This window comes from Chiloscyllium punctatum, chromosome 28 (genome assembly GCF_047496795.1).
Source record: "Chiloscyllium punctatum isolate Juve2018m chromosome 28, sChiPun1.3, whole genome shotgun sequence".
Classification (NCBI taxonomy): Eukaryota; Metazoa; Chordata; class Chondrichthyes; order Orectolobiformes; family Hemiscylliidae; genus Chiloscyllium; species Chiloscyllium punctatum.
Genome location: NC_092766.1, coordinates 9,433,111 through 9,455,022, shown reverse-complemented (window position 1 = coordinate 9,455,022; position 21,912 = coordinate 9,433,111). Strand labels below are relative to the sequence as shown.

Genomic DNA, 21,912 nt, shown 5'->3' with positions numbered 1-21,912 from the left:
CAAAGCTCCCTGCTCGTATACTAGTCCCCTTCCAATTGAGGTACAATCCATCCTTCTTGTACAGGTCACTTCTACCCCAGAACAGATTCCAATGATCCAAAAATGTAAACCCTTCTCCCCTGCACCAGCTCCTAAGCCACGCATTCATTTGCTCTATTCTCCTATTCCTACCCTCACTACCTTGCAGCACCGGGAGTAATCCAGATATTACTACCCTCGAGGGCTTTTTTTTAAAAATTCCTGCCTAACTTTTTGTATTCTTCCTTCAGAATCTCATCCTTTTCCCTTCCTATGTGGTTCGTTCCAATATGGTACAATGACTTCCTACTGGTCTCTCTCCCCTTTGATAACATTCTCCAACCTCTCTGAGATATCATTGATCTTGGCACCAGGGAGGCAACACATCATTCTGACTTTTTGCTGCTGGCCACAGAAACATCTATCAGTACCTCTGACTAGAGAGTTCCCTATCACAATCAATCACTTGGAACCCGACGTACCCTCATTACATTAGATCCTGTCTCGATACCAGAAACTTGACTGTTTGTGCTACATTCCCCTGAGAGTCCATAGTTGGGCCGAAAGGTCTGTTTCATGGTATGTAACTCTATCAGGCAGCTGATCTTTCAGCAGGCTGATGGTCTTATTTCAGATTTTCAACATCAATGGCATTTTCTTTTGGCTTACTATTATTTACAAGACTATCTTTGATTCCAAGCCATTTCACCTAGATATTTGCCTCTGCAGAATTAACTTTGCTCTCACTTGTTACTAGCTCATTTGTCTGCGCTGACATATGATATTGTTGGGTCGCCTAAATAAACTAACATGGTCACTCCTTTAATGTCAGCCCTGCGTCAGTAGCCTAGAGGTGAATTAATTTGTTTTCCTTTTCGGCAGGGAGGTTTTAGGGGGCTCTTGTGGCACAGTGGTAGTCACCCTCCTTCTGGGCCAGGAAGCTCAGGTTCAAGTCATACTTGCTCTGAACAGAATATTGGAAAATACTGAGGCAGAGAGGTTTAATCTGTGATGGCACACCTCTAGGGTTGGTGGAACTCTGTCCCAGAGATAGGCAGATTGCCACTACACCACAGTTACTATTATTACATACTTGAGAGAAATTCAGAAAATCATTGCTCTTGTATGCTTATTTCTTAATGCCAATCTTGCAAATCAAGCTGAAGGTGGGCACTTTACATGTAGGAAGACAGGGAATATTGAGAAACTAACTTTTAACTCCATCTGAACTATTTGGCCATAACTTTTCAACTTTAATATACTGTATATTGTTTTGCAAAGCTTTCTAATGCACACACTAAACATAGTTGTGTGATCTCTCAGGTCAGCCATCACAATCAGCTGTGATACCCTTCCTCTTGCGTCACACTGCCTCAGCTTCTCAACCACGCACGCCACACAATGGTGAGTAAACCTTATCCTGTCATTTGTGAAATCCTGGAAGTGTACTTGCAGAAATGTTGTCATCTTTAATTGACTTTTTTCCTGCTTTTTAGGCAAAATTGACAGGTTTGCAATAAAGTGGGCACCATCTTGTTTTTGAAATTGACTTTCTTTTTACTATTAATATAAGAAAGGTTTTGTTAACGTCTCATGGGATACATTGCATACATTGCATTTCTGATAGCTGAATGCAATCTCAGTACTCACTGGAATTAGCCCAGATTGTGTGCTCAACTCTCTGGGGTGGGTGCCAAGCCGCAGCCTTTCTGATTTCGTATGAGAATCACCAGTGCAGATCATGGCTAGCATCAACAATTAGTATTAGTCTGTAAGGAGAGGAATAGTAAGTGAATGACACTGGATGACAGGTGGAATTGGATGGCCTGAAATGTCTGCACAATGAGAGTTTCGCCAAGGATCCATTGCAATTGTCAAGTCTGACAGTGAAGGTATGGATGAAGGTTTTAGCAGCAGATGCAGTCAAGTTAGAAGTCAGTTATCATTATCGAAGCAGCTGCCCTGCAGTTCCACCATGTCCTTTTTGACTTGTAAGCTTACATTTTCCCCTCCTGAACTGTCCCCTCCTTAAAGCTCTTTTTACAGTCTAGTTATTTGATTTAGCACCATTCCTCCCCTGGCTGGAGTGGACTGTGAAAGAAAAAGATGGTTGAGGAACTATAGAAAACTTTTAAGAAAATTGTTTGTGCCTCACTCAGTAACAATACATTTCAGTAAGGAAGAATGATTCTAGGAAGGGTATAAACCAACCACAGATACCCAAGGATGTTAAAGATAATAAATTTGTGGAAAAAAAAGACAAAAGGCTTCTTTCCCTGGAGTTTCAGAGGCTGAGAGGTAACCTTCTAGAGTTATTTGAAATCATAAGGGGCATGGATAGGGTGAATATCCCAGGGTAGAGGAATCCAAAACTAGTGGGCATAGGTTTTAAAATGAGAGGGTTAAGTTTTAAAATGGACCTGAGGGGCAACTTTTTCCACACAGAGGGTGGTTTGCATCTGGAACAAGCTGCCAGAAGAGGTGGTGGAGGCAGGTACTATTACACCATTCCAAAGGCATTTGGACATAATAGGAAGGGTTTAGAGGGAAATGGGTCACATGCTGGCAAATGGGACTAGATCAATTTAGGCTATCTGGTTTGCATAAATGAGTTGAACCAAAGGGTTTGTTTCTGTGCTGTTTAACTCTGACTCAGACAAGAGGATTGGCAACATTTTATAAACCAACAAAAAATGACCCAACCAAAATAAAGGAAGAACGAAACGATGACAGTAAAATAGCACGTAATATAACAATGGAAAGTAAAAGTTTTGTTAACCGTATAAAAAGAGGGGCCAAAGTCAGTATAAGCCTCTCAACTCTAATCTCCAGCATCTGCAGTCCTCACTTTCACCCTTAGAGAATGAGCCTGGGGAAATAATAATTGGGAATTAGGAAATGGCAAAGGAATTGAATGAATACTTTGCAACATTTATTAAGTGGAGGACATTAATAGCATTCGTAAAATACAAAATAATCAAAGGGGATGTGGGGTTTGCGAATAAATACACTATCACTAAAGAGAATGTACTAAGGAAATGAATGGGGCTAAAGTTGCTGAGTACCCTGAAACTTGTGTTGCATCCTAAGATTTTAAAGGAAATAATGACAGAGATATTGGATGCACTGGTAACAACCTTCCAAGAGTCCTTAGATTCTGAAAGTGTCCCAGAGGATTGGAAAATTGCCAATGTCTCACAGTTATTCAAAATGAGAGGGAGGTGAGAAACTGATAACCATAGGCCAGTTAAGTTAAAATCTGTTGTTGTTAAAGTCTATTATAAAAATGTAATAACAGAGCATTTAGAATTGCTTAATGAATCAAAGTAGAGTCACCATGACTTTATAAAAGGAAAAGCATGGCTGACAAATCTTAGAATTCTTTGTGGAGGTGACAGGTGGGATAAATAAAAGGGTATTTCTAGATTATTGATCCAGGAATTCAGCTATATTCTGAGGACACGTGTTTGAATCCCACTGGCAGATTGAATTTGAGTTCACTAAAAACAGATCTGGAATTAAGCATCTTCTGATGACCATGAAATCATTGCTGATTGTCAGAAAAACCCATCTGGTTCACTAATGTCCATCAGGGAAAGGAGTATGCTATCCTCACTTGGTATGGCCTACATATGATTTCAGACTCTCAGCAATGTAGTAGACTCTCAACTGTCCTCTGAAATGACCGAGCAAGCCACATATTGCAAAGTCAGCTAGGAATAACCAATAAATGCTGGCCAGCCAAAGATGCCCATGTCTCATGAGTGAATTGGAGAAAAAAGAACCAGTAGGTATATCTGAATTTCCAAAAGATATATGAGAAGGTATCATGCATTAGGCACTTAATAACATAAGAGTCCATATAATGGCATTATATTGGCAAGGATGGATGAGTAACTAAAATAGAAAACGCAATTGCAGTAAAGAGGTGGGAGCACATTTTCAGGATGACAACCTGTACCTTGTGGAGTGCCACAGAGATCGCTACTGGGGCCACAATTATTTCCAATGCATTTTAATGCCTTAATAGAATCATAGAATCCCTACAGTGCAGAAAGAGGCCATTTGGCCCATTGAGTCTGCACCTATTCTCCTATCACCTGGACAGAGACCCCACCCTATTCCCTTAACTCCACATTTCCTATGGCTAACCCACCTAGCCTGCACACACCAGTATACTACAGACAATTGAGCATGACTAATCGACCTAATCTGCTTATCTTTGGACCGTGGGAAGATGCCGGAGCACGCAGAGGAAACCCACGGATATGGAGAGAACATGCACATGCTACACAGACAGTCACCTGAGGCTGGGATTGAATCTGGGTTCCTAGTGCTGTGAGACAGCAGTACTATTCATTGTGTCAACCTAAGATGCCAACTTCGATGAGGGAAGTCAATGTACTGTAGTTTTATGGATAACACAAAAATAGGTGGGAAGGCAAGTAGTGAGGGTGACGTGCAGAATCCGGAGATGAATATAGACAGGTTAAATAAGTGGGAAAAACTTAGCAGATAGAATATAATGTGGGGTTACATACTTTGGCAGGAAAAATAAAAGAGCTGAACATATTTTAAATGGAGAAAGTCTGTATGAATATCCTCAATGACCCAGCCTATTCAGCTATTTTAGTTCATAATGTCACAGGTTCACTACCCTGTGAAGAACTTTGTCCTCATTCAGTCCTATCTGACCTATCCCATATCTTGAAATTGCATCCCTGCTTCTAGACTCCCCAACCCACGAAAACATATTCCCGACATCTAGTCTGTCCAGCCTTGTTAGAATCCTTTCCATTTCAAATCTCCCCTCATCCTTCTAAGCTGTAGTGAATGCAGGGTGAGTCCAACTGATTTCTCTACATATGACTATCCTGCCAGCCCTGGTATCAGCCTAGTGAACCTCCACTGCACTCCCTCTACGGCATGTATATCCTTTCTTCAGTGGGGAGATCAAAACTGTAAGACATCCCTCCTCCTAGACTCAAATCCTGTTCCAGTCAAGACCAATATACCAATTGATTGCTGCACCTACATGTCTGCTTTGATTGACCGGTGTACAAGGGCGCCCAAATCCCTTTGTGCATCCACAGTTCCCAATAAATCACCATTTAAATAATACTTTACCTTTGTGTTTTTCACTCTGGTGTGCATCTTCACATTTAGCCACACTGTACTGCATCCACCATGTGCTTGCCCACCACTAATTTGTTTAAATCATTTTGAAGCCTCTTTGCATCCTCCTTATAACCCACTTTTCTGTCCAGTTTTGAGTCTTCAGCAAACTTGGAAATATTTCATTTAGTTTCCTCTTCCAGAATATTCATACATGTACCTCATTAGTGACTTCCTCCCACTAGGGCAACACCCAATGACCTCAACCTATATAAAGTAATTAGAACATAGAACAATACAGCGCAGAACAGGCCCATCGGCCCTCATTGTCGAGCTGACCTGTGAACTATTCTCAGCTCATTCCCCCTACACTATCCCATCATCATCCATTTGCTTATCCAAGAATTGTTTAAATCGCCCTAATGTGACTGAGTTGACTACATTGGCAGTTAGGGCATTCCATGCCCTTACCACTCTCTGAGTAAAGAACCTGCCTCTAACATCTGTCTTAAATCTATCACCCCTCAATTTGTAGATATGCCCCTTGTACAAGCTGACGTCATCAACCTAGGAAAAAGACTTTCACTGTCTACCCTATCTAACCCTCTGATCATCTTGTATGTCTCTATCAAATCCCCTCTTAGCCACCGCCTTTCCAATGAGAACAGACCCAAGTCTCTCAGCCTTTCCTCATAAGACCTTCCCTCCAGACCAGGCAACATCCTGGTAAATTTCCTTTGCACCTTTCCCAGTGCTTCCACATCCTTCCCAAAATATGGCGACCAAAGCTATACACAATATTCCTAGTGTGGCCGCACTAGCGTTTTGTACAGTTGCAGCATGATATTGCAGCTCCGGAACTCAATCCCTCTCCCAATGAAACCTAACACACTGTGTGCCTTTTAACAGTACTATCAACCTGGGTGGCAACTTTCAGGGATCTATGTACATGGACTCCAAGATGCCTCTGCACTTCTACACTACCAAGAATCTTTCCATTGACCCAGTACTCTGCTTTCCTGTTATTCTTCCCAAAGTGTATCACCTCACATTTAGCTGCATTGAACTTCATTTGCCACCTCTCAGCCCAATTCTGCAGTTATCCAAGTCTCCCTGCAACTTGTAACATTCTTCCAAACTGCCCTCTACTTCACCGACTTTAGTGTCATCTGCAAATTTACTAATCCATCCACCTACGCCTGTGTCTAAGTCATTTATAAAAATGACAAATAGCAGTGGTCCCAAAACAGATCCTTGTGGCAAACCACTAGTAACCAGACTCCAGGCTGAATATTTTCCATCAACCACCATTCGCTGCCTTCTTTCAGAAAGCCAGTTTCTAATCCAAACTGCTAAATCAACCTCCATTCCATGCCTCTGCATTTTCTCCAACAGCCTACCATGTGGAACCTTATTAAAGGGTTTACTGAAGTCCATGTATACCATGTCAACTGCCCTATTTTCATCTACACGCTTGGTCACCTTCTCAAAAAACTCCGAGGTTTGTGAAACACGACCTGCCCTTGACGAAACCATGTTGACTAGCTGAAATCAAATTGTTGCTTGCTAGATGATTATAAGGCCACAACATTTGCAATCCTCCAGTCCTCTGGTACTAAACTTGTAGACAATGACGACTGAAATATCAAAGCCAAAGGCTCTGCTATCTCCTCTCTAGCTTCCCAGAGAATCCTCTGATAAATCCCATCCGGCCCAAGGCACTTGTCTACTTTCACTCCTTCTAGAATTGATAACACCTGTTCGTAACTAACCTCGATCCTTTCCAGTCTAATATCTTGTACCTCATTCTTCTCTACAATATTCTCCTTTTCCTGAGCGAACACCGATGAGGAATGTTCGTTTAGCACCTCTCCGATCTCCACACGCAACTTCCCACTTCTGTCTTTGACTGGCCCTCTTCCTACCCTAGTCATCCTTTTATTCTTCGCATACTTACAGAAAGCTTTAGGATTCTCCTTTATTCTATTTGCTAAAGACTCCTCGTGTCCTCTCTTTGCTCTTCTTAACTCTCTCTTTAAATGCTTCCTAGCTGATTCGTAACTCTTTGTAGCCTCATCTGAACCATCTTGCCTTATCAATACATAAGCCTTCTTCTTCTGCTTAACAAGAGGTGCAACTTCTGTAGTAAACCACGGTTCCCTTACCTTCTTACATCCTCCCTGCCTCACAGGGACATACCTATCAAGAATATGCAATATCTGTTCCTTAAACCAGCTCCACATTTCCGTTGTCTGCATCCCCTGCATTTTGTTACCCCATTCTATCCATCCTAATTCTTGCCTAATCGCATTATAATTGCCCTTGCCCCATCAATAACTCTTGACCTGTGGCACGTACCTATTCCTTTTCATCGCTAAACTAAACGTAACTGAATTCTGATCACTATCTCCGAAGTGCTTGCCTACAACTAAATCAAACACCTGGCCTGGTTCATTACCAAGCACCAGATCCAGTGTGGCCTCCCTGCTTGTCGGTCCTTCGATGTACTGTGTCAGGAAACCCTCCTGTACACATTGGACAAAAACTGATCCATCTAACGTATTAGAGTTATAGCATTTCCAGTCAATGTTGGGGAAGTTTAAGTCCCCCATAATTACCATCCTGTTCCTTTTACTCCTATCCAGAATAATTTTGCCAATCCTCTCCTCCACCTCCCTGGAACTCTGCGGAGGCCTATAAAAATCTCTAAGCAGTGTGACCTCTTCTCTCCTGTTTCTAACCTCAGCCCATACTACCTCAGTAGACGAGTCCTCGTCAAAAGTTCTTTCAGCCAGTGTTATACTGTCCTTGACTAACAAGGCCACACCTCCTCCTCCTCCTCCTTTACCACCTTGCCTGTTCTCAATGAAAGATCTAAACCCTGGAACATGCAACATCCATTCCTCACCCTGCTCTATCCATGTCTCCGAAATGGCCACAACATCAACGTCCCAGGTATGTATCCATGCTGCAAGCTCTTCTACCTTATTTTGGATACCTCTGGCATTGAAGTAGACACACTTCAAACCACTTCGCTGTCTGCCAGCACCTTCCTGTGACCCTGAAATCCTGTCCCTGCACTACCTACTCTCATCCTCCTGTGCACTGCAACGACACCTCAGGTTCCCATCCCCCTGCTGAACTAGTTTAAAACCACCTAAATAGCACCACCAAATTTCCCACCCAGGATATTAGTACCCTTCTGGTTCAAGTGAAGACCTTCCTGTTTGTAGACTTTCCCCAAAATGGCCCCTAATTATCCAAGTACCTGAAGCCCTCCTTCCTGCACCATCCTTGCAGCCATGTGTTCAGCTTATGTAGCTAGATGGAAATAAAAAGAAGTCCCTCCTTTCCCAGAAATCTCTGCTCTCTGATTTAAAAGATACAAGTTCAAATCAGTGACTCACCACTCCCAGCAGGTCCCTGGTCCAAGCTCCCGCCCTTCGAGTTGCTGCTGCCGCTGAAAAACAGAAATGGAGGACGCCCGCGCTCGAGGTAAGTTTTTAAAATTCAAATCAGTGACTCACTGCTCCCAGCAGTCCCCTGGTCCAAGCTCCCGCCCTTCGAGTTGCTGCTACCACTGAAAAACAGAATTATGCAGGTTTGAAGGAGGCTGAGAAAATAGACCGAGGGGATGATTAGTTCATCTAGCAAGTATTTAAGCAGTTGTTTTGTAATGCTCAGCAAAAATTTATTCTGGTCAAAAAGAAGGACTCTGAGAAGATTGAACAACAACTGGTTAGTCAAGGAGAGTATTCAGTCACTAAGGCGCACAAAGCAGCAGAAACTATAGTGGGAGGCCACAAGCTTGGGAATTTTTTAGTAACTGATAGCAGATGACAATAAAAGTTAATAAAGACCTGGACTTGCATTTGTTTTTTAACTTTATTTTAATATATCCCTGGAAGGGTATACCACAAACAGGTCTGAAGTTGCTGGCTCCCTGCTGAGTGGGTGAGTAAGTGAGCAGGGGCAGTTTTCAACTTCTTATGATCTCCACCCTCTTAGTCTTTCTGTTTTGAATTTCTAAAACTTCTCTGATTTTGTCCTGGTTGACATTCCATGGGTCCACACAGTTGCTGAATTTACATCCGCAGTCATCTTTTGGCTGGAGTAGCAGTTTTTAGGAAATGCACATTGAAGTTAAGAGTTCATTAAATACTTTAGAGTTGTGATCATTGTCATGATGAGAAGAAGCTTTGATTTTTATGGTGTTACACCATAAAGAATTTCCAGATTGAAGCGTAAATAACACAGGGACTTTGGATAATCATCTTTTGTTGTCATTAACTTAACTCCTGATTAAAAATGAATTTAAGAATGACTATTTGAATTTATATGAATGACAAACTGAAAAATATTCCAAATTCAAAATCAACTCTTTGCTATAACTTCTGAGGATACCTGTTAAAATTTGGAGCGCCCAGTGATTTTCAAATCATTGCGCTTTATAACACTGGTTATTTGTCACTCTAGGCTCTTCACATCACAATGGAGCATCCTATCAACAGCTGATCTCCAACCATCCAGGTAATTTAGCTTTTCCAAGTGTACATAGAATGAACAATGCACACTGTTCACTTGGACTGACATGTCGATGCCATTGTTTATACTTGGCATGAATCTCCAGCTCTTTTCATCAAGTCCCATAAATATATCCTTCTGTTCCTTCCTTTCTCTCTTTTTTATATTTATGTAGCTTCCCATTAAATCGATCTATTATTTATTCCATATTTTCACTAAAATCTTTCCATTTGACCAAAACTGGATACGTACATCAATTGTGGTCTGACCAAGCTCCATGACAGTTGAAGTAAGACCTAACTACTCCTGTACTTAAATCCTCTTGCAATAAAGACTGTCATTTCTATTAGCCTTCCTAATAGGTTGCTGCACCTGCATGTTATCTCTCTGACTTATCAACAAGGACTCCTAGATCCCTTTTATATCTCCAGTTTCCTACCCTTTGCCATTTAAGAAATGTTCCATACATCATCTGCTCCTACCAAAACTGATATGTCATATTTTCCACATTATATTCCATCTGCCATGTTTGTGTCCAGTCAGGATGCCTGTCCAAATCCTCCTGAAGGTCTTTTCATCTTCCCCATGACATAAATTCCTGCTCAGCTTTGTGTCACCTGAAAATTGGGAGATACTATATTTGTCCCTAAATTATTGATGATTATTGTGAACAGCTGGGGCCAAAGCACTGATCCATGTCATACCCCACCAGTCACAGCCTGCCAACACAAATTTGATAACATTTATTCCCTAGTCTGTTTACTGTCTGTCAGCCAATCATTAATGCCTGCCACCTATGACCTCTATTAATCCATTGCCACTTATCCCATTTGCTTTAATTAGCCACCCAGCCTTCCGTGGGAATAGAGTCATGGAGTTAGTCATAGAATTTTTAAGCATTCATCTATACGGTTCCTGTTTTCCAGCACTTGATCTGTCACCTTCAATGTCATGATGCTTCAAGTGCTTATCTAAATACCTGTGTCTACCATCTTTTTTAGCAATGAGTTCAAAATAGTCACCATCCTCTGTGTGAAAGGTTTTCCTCAAATCCTTTCCTAACGTCTTGTTCCTTAGCTTAAAACTGTGCCTCTGGCTATTGACCCCCCTACTATGTGGAAAAAAAGTTTCTCTCTGTCTGTGCCCCTCAAAAGCTTTGAATCTGATCAAACATCTTTTGAACATCTAAGCACATTTCATCCTTCAATCCTCTTTATCAAGTTTTTTTGTAACGTCCTCAAAAAAACTGCAACAAGTTCATCAAACACAATTTCCAATTGCAAACCATACTGATTATGCCTAACCAGATCATTTTTCTCCAAGTGTCTATTTATCCCATCCTTTATAATAGATTTTAGTGTTCCCCTGATTACTGGGCCGAGGAATAAAGAACAAAGAAAATTACAGCACAGGAACAGAGCCTTCAGCCCTCCAAGCCTGTGCCTATCCAGATCCTCTATCTAAACCTGTTGCCTATTTTCTCAGGATCTGTATCCCTCTGCTCCCTACCCATTTATGTATCTGATGAGATACATCTTAAATGTCACTATCATGCCCGCTTCTACCATTTTCATTGGCAACACATTCCAGGCACCCACCACCCTCTGTGTAAAGAGCTTTTCACATATATTTCCCTTAAACTCTTCTGCTCTCACTTGAACTAGTGACCCCTAGTAATTGAGTTCCCCAGTCTGGGGAAAAAACTTCTTACTATCCACCCTGTCTATAGCTCTCATAATTTTGTACACCCCAGTCAGGACCCCAGCAACCTCTGTCTTTCTAATGAAAATAATCCTAATCTACTCGACCTCTCTTCATAGATGGCACCCTCCAGACCAGGCAACATCCTGGTGAACCACCTCTACACCCTCTCCGAAGCATCCACACCCTTTGGTAATGTGGTGAACAGAACTGTACACAGAATTCCAAATGTGGCCGAGTCAAAGTCCTATACAGCTGTAACACGGTCTCCATTTTGAGAAACTCCCTACCACTACTGCTCTGTCTCATGTTGCCCAGCCAGTTCTCTATCCATCTAGCTAGTACACACTGGACCCCATGCGACTTCACTTTCTCCATCAGCCTATCATGAAAAACTAATCAAACATCTTGCTGAAGTCCATGTATATGACATCTACAGCCCTTAGCTTATCAATCAACTTGTCACTTCCTCAAAGAATTCTAATAAGTTGGTAAGAAATGACCTTCCCTGCACAAAACCATGCTGCCTGTCACTTTTTCTTCCAAATTTAAATAGATCCTATCCCTCAGTGTCTTCTCCAGCAGCTTCCCTGCCAGTGGTATCAGACTAACTGCTCTATAGTTGCCTAGATTATTCTTGGTTAAAAATCACACAACACCAGGTTATAATCCAACGGGTTTAATTGGAAGCACACTAGCTTTTGGAGCGACGCACCTTCGTCAGGTGATAGTGGAGGGCTCAATCGTAACACAGAATTTATAGCAAAACTTTAGTATGATGTAACTGAAATTATGCATTGAAAAATTGATTGTCTATTAAGCCTTTCATCTGTTAGAATACAGTGATAGTTCACTTCTTTCATGTGTAAATCACAAAACTTTTTTTAATAAAGTTGCATTCTCAGGTTAGCTGTTAACAATGGTGATAGCTAGACAATATGTTGAAGGTGTTAGCCCCCTGTGTTCTCTGTCTATGCCATGATGCTTAGATTGATGCTAATCTAAAAAGTGAGATAACGGAGTTTTACATAAATTCATGCAGTTTTTGAGCAAAGTACAATGTAACTCTGCAAGTACAAATTCACCCCACAAAATATATGTGTGCATGTGGGTCTTTGTATGTTTGTGTGTGTGTGTCTGTCTGTCTGTCTGGGGTGGGGGTTGAGAGTGTGAGAAAGTGTATATGTGTGTGTGTGTGTGTGGTGAGTGCAGAGTGTCTTAAGTCTGTGATGGGGTGCATGTGTGAGTGTGGGAGTGTGTGTGTCTGTAAGGGTGTGTGTGGGTGTCTGTGCGTATAGGAGTGCCTGTGTGTGTGTGTGTAGGAGTATCTGTGTGTGTGTATAGTGCAATAGTAGCCACCTGTAATGTGACATGAACCCAAGGTCCCGGTTGAGGCCCTCCCTATGGGTACCGAACTTAGCTATCAGCCTCTGCTCGGCCATTTTTCCCTGCTGCCTGTCCGAAGTCCATCTTGGAGGATGGTCACCCGAAGGTACAAGGCTGAATGTCCTGGACCACTGAAGTGTTCCCCACCTGGGAGGGAACGCTCCTGTCTGTTGATTGTTGTGCGGTGCCCATTCATCCGTTGTCGTAGCCTTTGCTCGGTTTCCCCAATGTACCATGCCTTCGGGCATCCTTTAGGAGAAAGTGAGGACTGCAGATGCTGGAGATCAGAGCTGAAAATGTGTTACTGGAAAAGCGCAGCAGGTCAGGCAGCATCCAAGGAGCAGGAGAATCGACGTTTCGGGCATGAGCCTGAAGAAGGGCTCATGCCCGAAACGTCGATTCTCCTGCTCCTTGGATGCTGCCTGACCTGCTGCGCTTTTCCAGTAACACATTTTCAGCTCCGGGCATCCTTGCCTGCAACGTATAAGATAGACAACGTTGACTGAGTCACATGAGTGAGGTAAAAACAATGACTGCAGATGCTGGAAACCAGACTCTGATTAGTGGTGCTGGAAGAGCACAGCAGTTCAGGCAGCATCCAAGTAGCTTCGAAATCGGCGTTTCGGGCAAAAGCCCTTCATCAGGAATAAAGGCAGTGAGCCTGAAGTGTGGAGAGATAAGCTAGAGGAGGGTGGGGTACCTGCCACATACAAGGTGGGAGATGTCCCCACGCGTAATGGTGGTGTCTATGTCCACACTCTGACACTTCTTGCAGCGTCTACCGTGACAGGGTTGTATGGAGTTGTCCTGAGAGCCGGGCAGCTTGCTACGAACAACAATCTGTTTGAGGTTTGGCGGTTGTTTAAAGGCAAGTAGTGGAGGTGTGGGGAAGGTCTTGGTGAGGTGCTCATCCTCATTGATAATGTGTTGCAGGTCACGAAGAACATGGCATAATTTTTCAGCCCCTGGGAAGTACTGAACAACGATGGGTATCTTGTCAGTTGCAGCATATGTCTGTCTCCTGAGGAGGTCATTACGGTTCCTTGCTGTGGCAACTCTGAACTGGCGGTTGATGAGTTGAGCATCGTACCCCGTTCTTGTGAGGGCATCCTTGAGTATTTCTAGGTGTCCGTCACGTTTCTCCTCATCTGAGCAGATCCGGTGTATGCGTAGGGCTTGTCCATAGGGGATGGCTGTTTTAATATGTTTTAGGTGGAAGCTGGAGAAGTGTAGCATTGTGAGGTTGTCTATGGGTTTGCGGTAGAGTGTGGTGCTGAGATGTCCATCCTTGATGGAGACCCACGTGTCCAAGAATGAGTCAGATAGTCGAGAGTTGTCCATGGTGAGTTTGATGGTAGGATGAAATTTGTTGCTGTCACTGTGTAGTTTTATCAGTGACTCCTCACCATGGGTCCAGAGGAAGAAAATGTCGTCACTGTACCTGGTGTACAATGTTGGTTGGAGATCCTGCATAGAGAAGAAGTCTTGTTCGAACCTGTGCATAAAAATGTTGGCATATTGGGGTGCAAATTTGGTCCCCATGTCTGTTCTGTGTGTCTGGATGAAGAACTGGTTGTCAAAGGTGAATACGTTGTGATCGAGGATAAAGCGGATGAGTTGTAGGATGGTGTTTGGCGATTGGCAGTTGTTGGTGTTGAGTACTGAGGCTCTTGCCACGATGCCATCCTTGTGGGGGATGCTTGTAGAATGCAGAAACGTCCATTGTGACGAGGAATGTTCCTGGTTCAACTGGTCCATGGGTGCTGAGTTTCTGTAAGAAATCTGTAGTGTCGTGACAGAAGCTGGAGATCCCCTGTACAATAGGTTTCAAGATGCCTTCCACATAGCCAGAGAGATTCTCACATAGGGTCCCATTGCCCAACACGATGGGACGTCCCGATGTGTTGGCTTTTGTGTACCTTTGAAAAGCAGTAGAAGAGACACACACTCCCACAGTCTCACATGCACGTAGGATGAGGGCGCGTAGGGAACTTTGAAGGACTGGATCCAAAGTTCTGATCAGTGTGTGTTTAATTCTTGGGTGTGTTCTTTGGTTGGATCAGCTGGTAGTTGCCTGTAGTGTTCCTGGTTGTTCAGTTGTCGGTACACTTCCTTGCAGTAATCTGTTCTATTCTGAATGACAATGGTTCCTCCTTTATCTGCTGGTTTGATGACAATGTTGTGATTGGTTTTAAGAGCCTGGATGGCATTGCGCTGTGAACAGGTGATGTTTTGCTCTACCTTGTGGGTACAGCTGATGAATCTGGCATTTATATATTTCCTGATGGTTTGAGCATACATGTCAAGCCCAAGGCAGCGGTCCTCCAGTGGGGTCCAAGTTGACACCTTCTTTGATCGCTCCTCTACAGATCCCTGTGATGACTGTTCTAGTTCATTAGTGGGCTCATTGGGATCACTGCTGGCACCTTGAAAGAATTCCGGGAGTCTCATTCGTCTGATGAACTCCTCTGTGTCTGCTGCCAGAACCAACGGGTCCATTTTGGTGGTGGGGCAGAAGTTGAGACGCCTACTCAGGACTTCAATCTCTTCCGGTCGAAGAATTATTCTTGCTACCCTTCTTAAACAAGGGGACAACATTAGCAATTCTGCAGTCCTCTGGACCTCCCCCATGTCCAAGGATGCTGCAAAAATGTCTGTTAAGCCCCCAGTTATTTCCTATCTTGCTTCCCTCAGTAACCTGGGATAGATCCTATTCAGACCTGGGGATTTGTCCTCCTTAATGCCATTTAGAATACCCAACACTTCCTCCCTCCTTATACCAACTTGACCTAGAGTAATTGAGCATCTATCCCTAACCTCAACATCCGTCCATGTTTTCTGACTCCACCCATATCTTTCCTCCTTTGTCCCTGAGTGGGCCAACCCTTTCCCTAGTTACCCTCTTGCTCCTTATATATGAAAAAAGGGCTTTGGAATTTTCCTTAACCCTGTTTGCTAAAGATATTTCGTGACCCCTTTTAGCCTTCTTAATTCCTTATTTCAGAGTGGTCCTAGTTTCCCGATATTTTTCTAAAGCTTTGTCTGTTTTCGATCATCTAGACCTTATGTATGCTTCCTTTTTCCTCTTAGCTAATCTCTCAATTTCACCTGCCATCCATGGTTCCCTAATGTTGCCATTTCTATCCCTCATTTTCACAGGGACATGTCTGTCTGCATTCTAATCAACCCCTCTTTAAAAACCTCCCACATATCAAATGTGAATTTACCCTCCCAAAATATAATCCCCAGCTCCTGCCAAGTTTTCATATAGTTGGCCTTCCCTCAGTTTAGCACTCTTCCTTTAGACCACTGTTGTCTTCGTCCATGAGTATTCTAAAACTTCGGAATTGTGATCACTATTCCCAAAGTAATTCCCTACTGAAACTTTAACCACCTGGTGAGGCTCATTCCTCAACACCAGGTCCAGTATGGCCACTTCCTGAGTTGGATTATTTACGAACTGCCCTAGAAAACCCTCCTAGATGCACTTTACAAATTCTGCTCCACCTAGGCCTCTAACACTAAGTGAATCCCAGTCAATGTTGGGAAAATTAAAGTCTCCCATCGGTATCACTCTGTTGCTCCTACATTTTTCCATAATCTGTCTCTATATTTGTACCGCTATCTCACACTCACTGTTGGGAGGCCTCGAGTACAGCCCCAACATTGTTACTGCACCCTTCCTATTTCTGTGCCCTGCCCATATTGCCTCACTGCAAGAGTCCTCCATAGTGCCCTCCTTCAGCACAGCTGCGATATCCAATCTGACCAGAAATGCAGCTCCTTCACTCCTTTTACCTCCCTTTCTATCCCACCTAAAACATCTGTACCCTGGGATATTTATTTGCCAATCATGCCCTTCCCTCAACCAAGTCTCAGTAATAGCAATAACATCATACTCCCAAGTACTAATCCAAGCCCTAAGTTTGATAAGGTTCCTCACGGAAGGCTATTGTACAAAATACGCAGTTTCAGGATTGAAGGTGATTTAGTAAATTGGATCAGAAATTGGATAGCTGAAAGAAGACAGAGGGTGGTGGTTGATGGGAAATGTCCATCCTGGAGCTTAGTTACCAATAGTGTGCTGCAAAGAGCTGTTTTGGGGCCACTGCTGTGTGTCATTTTTATAAATGATTTGTATGTGGGCGTAGAAGGATGGGTTAGTAAATTTGCGGATGACACTAAGGTAGGCAGAGTCGTAGATAGTGCTGAAGGATGTTGTGGGTTACAGAGGGACATAGATAAGATGCAGAGCTGGGTTAAGAAGTGGGAAATGGAATTTGATGCGGAAAAGTGTGCGGTAGTTCACTTCGAAAGAAGTAACAGGAATGCAGAGGACTGGGCTAATGGTAAAATTCTTGGCAGTGTAGATGAACAGAGAGACCTGATTGTCCAGGTGCATAAATCCCTGAAAGTTGTCACCCAGGTTGATAGGGTTGTTAAGGAGGCATATGGTGTGTTGCCGTTTATTGGTAGGGGGCTTGAGTTTCAGAGCTAAAAGGTCATGCTTCAGCTGTACAAGACATTGATTAAGGCCGCACCTGGAGTATTGTGTACAGTTCTGATCATCGCATTATAGGAAGGTTGTGGAAACTTTGGAAAGGATTCAGAGGAGACTTACTTGATGTTGCCTGGTATGGGAGGAATGTCTTACAAGGAAAGGCTGAGGGAAGTGAGGCTGTTTTTGTTGGAGAGAAGAAGGTTGAGACATGACTTATTTGGGCGTATAAGATAATCAGAGAGTAGGATAGGGTGGACAGGGAGAGCCTTTTTCCTCGCATGGTGATAGCTAGCACAAGGGGACATAGCTTTAAATTGAGGGGTGATAGATTTAGGGCAGATATCAGAGGTGGTAGGGGTGTGGAATGGCCTGCCTGCAACAGTAGTAGACTCGCCAATGTGAAGGACATTTAAATGGACATTGGACATGCATGTGGATAATAATGGAACAGTATAGGTTTGATGGGCACCAGAATAATTTCAGCCTTGGCGCAACATTGAGGGCCTGTACTACGCAGTAATGTTCTGTGTTCATCTGCCTTACCTACTACACTTGCATTAAAACAAATGCACTTCAGACTACCTGTCCCTTTATGTTCTTCAACTGCTCCATGCCCACTCTTCAGCCTAGTCACGCTGACTTAATTATCTAGTTCCTTACTGGCTTTAGTTACTGTCTCCTTACTGTCCATTAACCTCCTCATTTGGTTCCCATTTCCTTGCCACATTAGATTAAACCCTCCCCAACAGCATTACAAAAGCACCCCAGGACATTGGTTCCAGTCCTGCCCAGGTGAAGACCATCCAATTTGTAATAGTCCAACCTCCTCCAGAACTAGTCCCAATGTCCCAAAACTGTGAACCCCTCCCTTATCTCTCAAGCCACTCATTCATCCTGCCTATTCTTTCATTTCTACTCTGACTAGTATGTGGCATTGGTAGCAATCCTGAGATTACTACCTCCACAGTCCTACTTTTTAACTTGGCTCCTAACTCCCTAAATCATGCTAATTCCATTTAGTGCCTATATCATTGGTAGGGGGATTGAGTTTCAGAGTCATGAGCTCATGCTTCAGCTGTAGAAGACACTGGTTAAGGTCACACTTGGAGTATTGTGTACAGTTCTGGTCACCGCATTATAGGAAGGTTGTGGAAACTTTGGAAAGAGTTCAGAGGAGATTTCCTAGGATGTTGCCTGGTATGGGAGGAATGTCTTAGAAGGAAAGGCTGAGGGAAGTGAGGCTGTTTTTGTTGGAGAGAAGAAGGCTGAGAAGTGACTTAATCGAGACGCATAAGATAATCAGAGGGTTAGATAGGGTTATATGCATCACAGCAGCTGGCTGTGCACCATCTCCCTTCAGAACGTCCTGCAGCCGATCTGAGACATTCCTGACCCATGCACGTGGGAGGCAACATACCATTTGGGAGTCTCGCTTTCGATCACACAGCTGCCTATCTACTCCCCTTACAATTGAATCCCGTATGACTATAGCCCTTCCACTCTTTTTGCACCCTTCTGTACAGCAGAACCTGCCACGGTGTCATGAACCTGGCTACTGCTGCCTTCCCCTGGTGAGTCATCTCTCCCAACAGTATCCAAAACGGTATACCTGTTTTGGAGGGAGATGACCGCGGGTGATACCTGCACTGCCTTCCAGCTCTTTCTCTGCGTTTTGGTCACCCATTTCCTTTCTCCCTCAGCAATCCTGATCTGCGGTGTGACCAATTCGCTCAGCATGTTATCCGCGACCACCTCCGCATCGTGGATGCTCCAAAGTGAGTCCATCTGCAGCTCCAGTGCCATCATGCGGTCTAACAAGAGCTGCAACTGGCCACACTTCCTGCACGTGAAGGAGTCAGGGGCAATCAGCTGCATCCCTGAACTCCCATAACGAACACAAGGAGCATACCATGATCTGGAATCTCCTGCCATTTTTACCCCTAAGCTTAACTTAGTCCAACTATAGTATCAAATAATGGATAAATGAAATGAAAAAAGAAAAAAAAAGTGGCAGATGGAGTTTAATTTAGATAAATGTGCAATATTGCAGACCAGGGCAGGAGTTGTCTCATTAATGTTAGGGCCCTGGGGAGTGTTACTGAACCAAGATCTAGGGGTGTTGGTGCATTGTTGTTTGAAACTGGAGTCACCGGTAGACAGGGTGGTGAAGAAGGCATTTAGTAGTTGCCTTCAGTGGTCAGTGTGCTGAGTATAGGAGTTTAGTCGTCATGTTGCAGCTGGACAGGATATTGGTAGTGCCATGTTTGGAATACTGCGTACAATTCTAGTTGTGCTGCTCTGGAAAGAATATTGTTAAACTTGAGATGGTGCAGAAAAGATTTACAAAGGTGTTACTGGGACTAAAAGGTTTGAGTTCTAGTGAGAGGCTGAATAAGCTGTGGCTTTTTACCCTAGAGTGTTGGAGGTTGAGGGGTGGCCTAATTGAGGTTTTAAAAATCATGAGGGACATGGGTATGTTAAATAGCCGAGCTGTTTGCCTGTGATGGGGCAGCCCAAAACACGAGGGCGTAGCTTTATGGTGAGAGGGGAAGGATTTTAACATGCAACTGGAGGGTAACCTTTTTACGTAGAGGGTGGTGTGTGTATGGAATGAGCTGCCAGAGGAGATGGTGCAATTACAATATGTAAAAGGAATCTAGTGGGTATATGAATAGGAAGGGTTTAAAGGAATATGGGCCAAATGCTAGCAAATGGGACAAGGAGCAGGTGAGATGTCTGGTAATGGACGAGTTGGACCGAAAGGTCTGTTTCTGTGCTGTATGAGCCAATAGTTCTCTGACTGTACTAATGTACTATGAACAGATCCATGCTTCCTGTTTCCGTCTTTCTGTCTTCTTTCGTTGTGTGGTGACATTTGCTAACTTCCGATCTGCAGGAATCATTGTAGTACCTATAAAATTTTGAATAGCCACTCTGACACACGGGGAGGTAGACTGTCAGGTCCTAGGGATTTATTAATATTCAGTGTTGTTACTTTCTTCAGTATAATCTTGCTATTGCTAATTTCCTTCAACTCCTCATTCTCCCTACTCACTCGGATCTCTAATTTTGGGAGATGTTTTGCACCTCCCTCAGCTATGGCAAGCAGGCCAAATGGCCAACTTCTGCTCCTATATCATATAGTCTAAAAATAGACACAAAGTAACCATTTAGTTTCTCTGCCATTTCTATATTATCAATTTTAAATTCTCCCTTCTCTACCTGTAATAGATCTGCATTGTCTTAGTCAGACATGTCCTTTTATATACTTATAGAAGCTTTTACAGTCCATTTATGTTCCTTGCCAGATTGTGTCCATATTCTATTCTTCTTTCCTTCTCAGTTTCTTGGTTCTCCTTTTCTGTATTCCAAAAACTTTCCAATCTTAGATTTTTTATTTTTACTGGCCCCTTTCATATATTCCTTAACTGCGCATAGTAATTGGTGTGCAGCAACTGTCAAATTGTCCTGATTGCTTTTTCCCTCTACCCATTGGTGTGCTTCCATCTTCTTTGCTCTGTCCCCTTCTATAGGTCCAGAGTTCTGGTGTTCGATCACATACTTTGAAATGGATGTGCAAGTGGGGGAGATGTTCAAAGTTCCCTCAAGCTGCCCAGTAGTGACAGTTGATGGCTATGTGGATCCTTCAGGAGGAGATCGCTTCTGCCTTGGCCAGCTTTCAAATGTACATCGTACTGATGCCAGCGAGAAGGCCAGGTTAGTGTATATGGTGATATTGTAGAAACTAGTGTAAGAGACTTTATGGCTGACTGGTGCTATTGCTGTCTCACAGCTGTGTATACTCTCCTTCACCCTACAAACTAATGTACTTGCCTCAAGTGATGAGGAAGTATCTTCCCAGTCCACTATATGTTTCTCTTTAGACTAGATTTCCAAAGCAGTGTCACAACAGATTTTTCCACCAATCCTTTTAAGTTTATGCCCAGGGAACTGCACCTCCATCATGTGATCTGTGAGCCTCTGCCTATGGTGAATGTCCCTAAATCAGAAACTCTTGGAGACTTTTGCTGTAAATTTTTGTTTTATTGGGTGAATGTGCTACCAATTGTGGTATCTATCCATACTGAGCAGGACATTCCAAGCTCAATCCACATGTCTTGCTGCCAGGGCTTGGGCATCCTTCATTCGAGGGGACGAGGTTCGGCTGAATCCTTGTTCATCGATGTGAAAAGTATACCTATGTGTGCTGAGGGCAGTATGGCATTCAGCTATGATTTTTTGTTGTTATTCTTTCTTGGGAGGAAAGGCCAGCATTTGTTGCCCATCCTAACTGGCCTTGAACTGAGTGGTTTGCTGGGCTGTTGCAGACAGCAGTGACAAGTCAACCACATTGCTGTAGGTCTGGAGTCACAGACCCAGACCAGATAAGGATAGCAGATTTCCTTCCCTAAAGGACATTAATGACCCAGATTGGTTTTGATAACAATCGATTATAGTTTCATGGTCGCCATTTTTGTTTTTCAATTTCAGATTTAATGATTTCCGATGTTATTATCACACAAGTCAGATCTGCCTTGATAGGTCATTGTTTTTTTATTTAACATGGTGCTATCTGACTGAAACAGAAACTGTAGTGCTGCAGATTTGGTTTGAACAATAAATAGAAGTTTATTACGCAAAAGAAATGAGGATAAAAAAGGAAAAAC

The 21,912-nt window shown here is 43.2% G+C and overlaps 1 protein-coding gene across 4 annotated transcripts in view; it reads left to right on the top strand.

Moving 5' to 3' along the window:
- Positions 1 to 21,912, top strand: part of LOC140453977 (mothers against decapentaplegic homolog 4-like) — a 138,712-nt gene that overhangs the window by 93,293 nt on the left and 23,507 nt on the right. For 3 of the 4 annotated variants that reach the window (XM_072548865.1, XM_072548864.1, XM_072548866.1), the window contains 3 exons: positions 1,342 to 1,422; positions 9,610 to 9,663; positions 20,779 to 20,962. In XM_072548865.1, coding sequence (XP_072404966.1) covers positions 1,342 to 1,422; positions 9,610 to 9,663; positions 20,779 to 20,962 — 319 coding nt within the window. The remainder of the gene's footprint in view (positions 1 to 1,341; positions 1,423 to 9,609; positions 9,664 to 20,778; positions 20,963 to 21,912) is intronic. The other variant, XM_072548867.1, reaches the window with a different exon arrangement.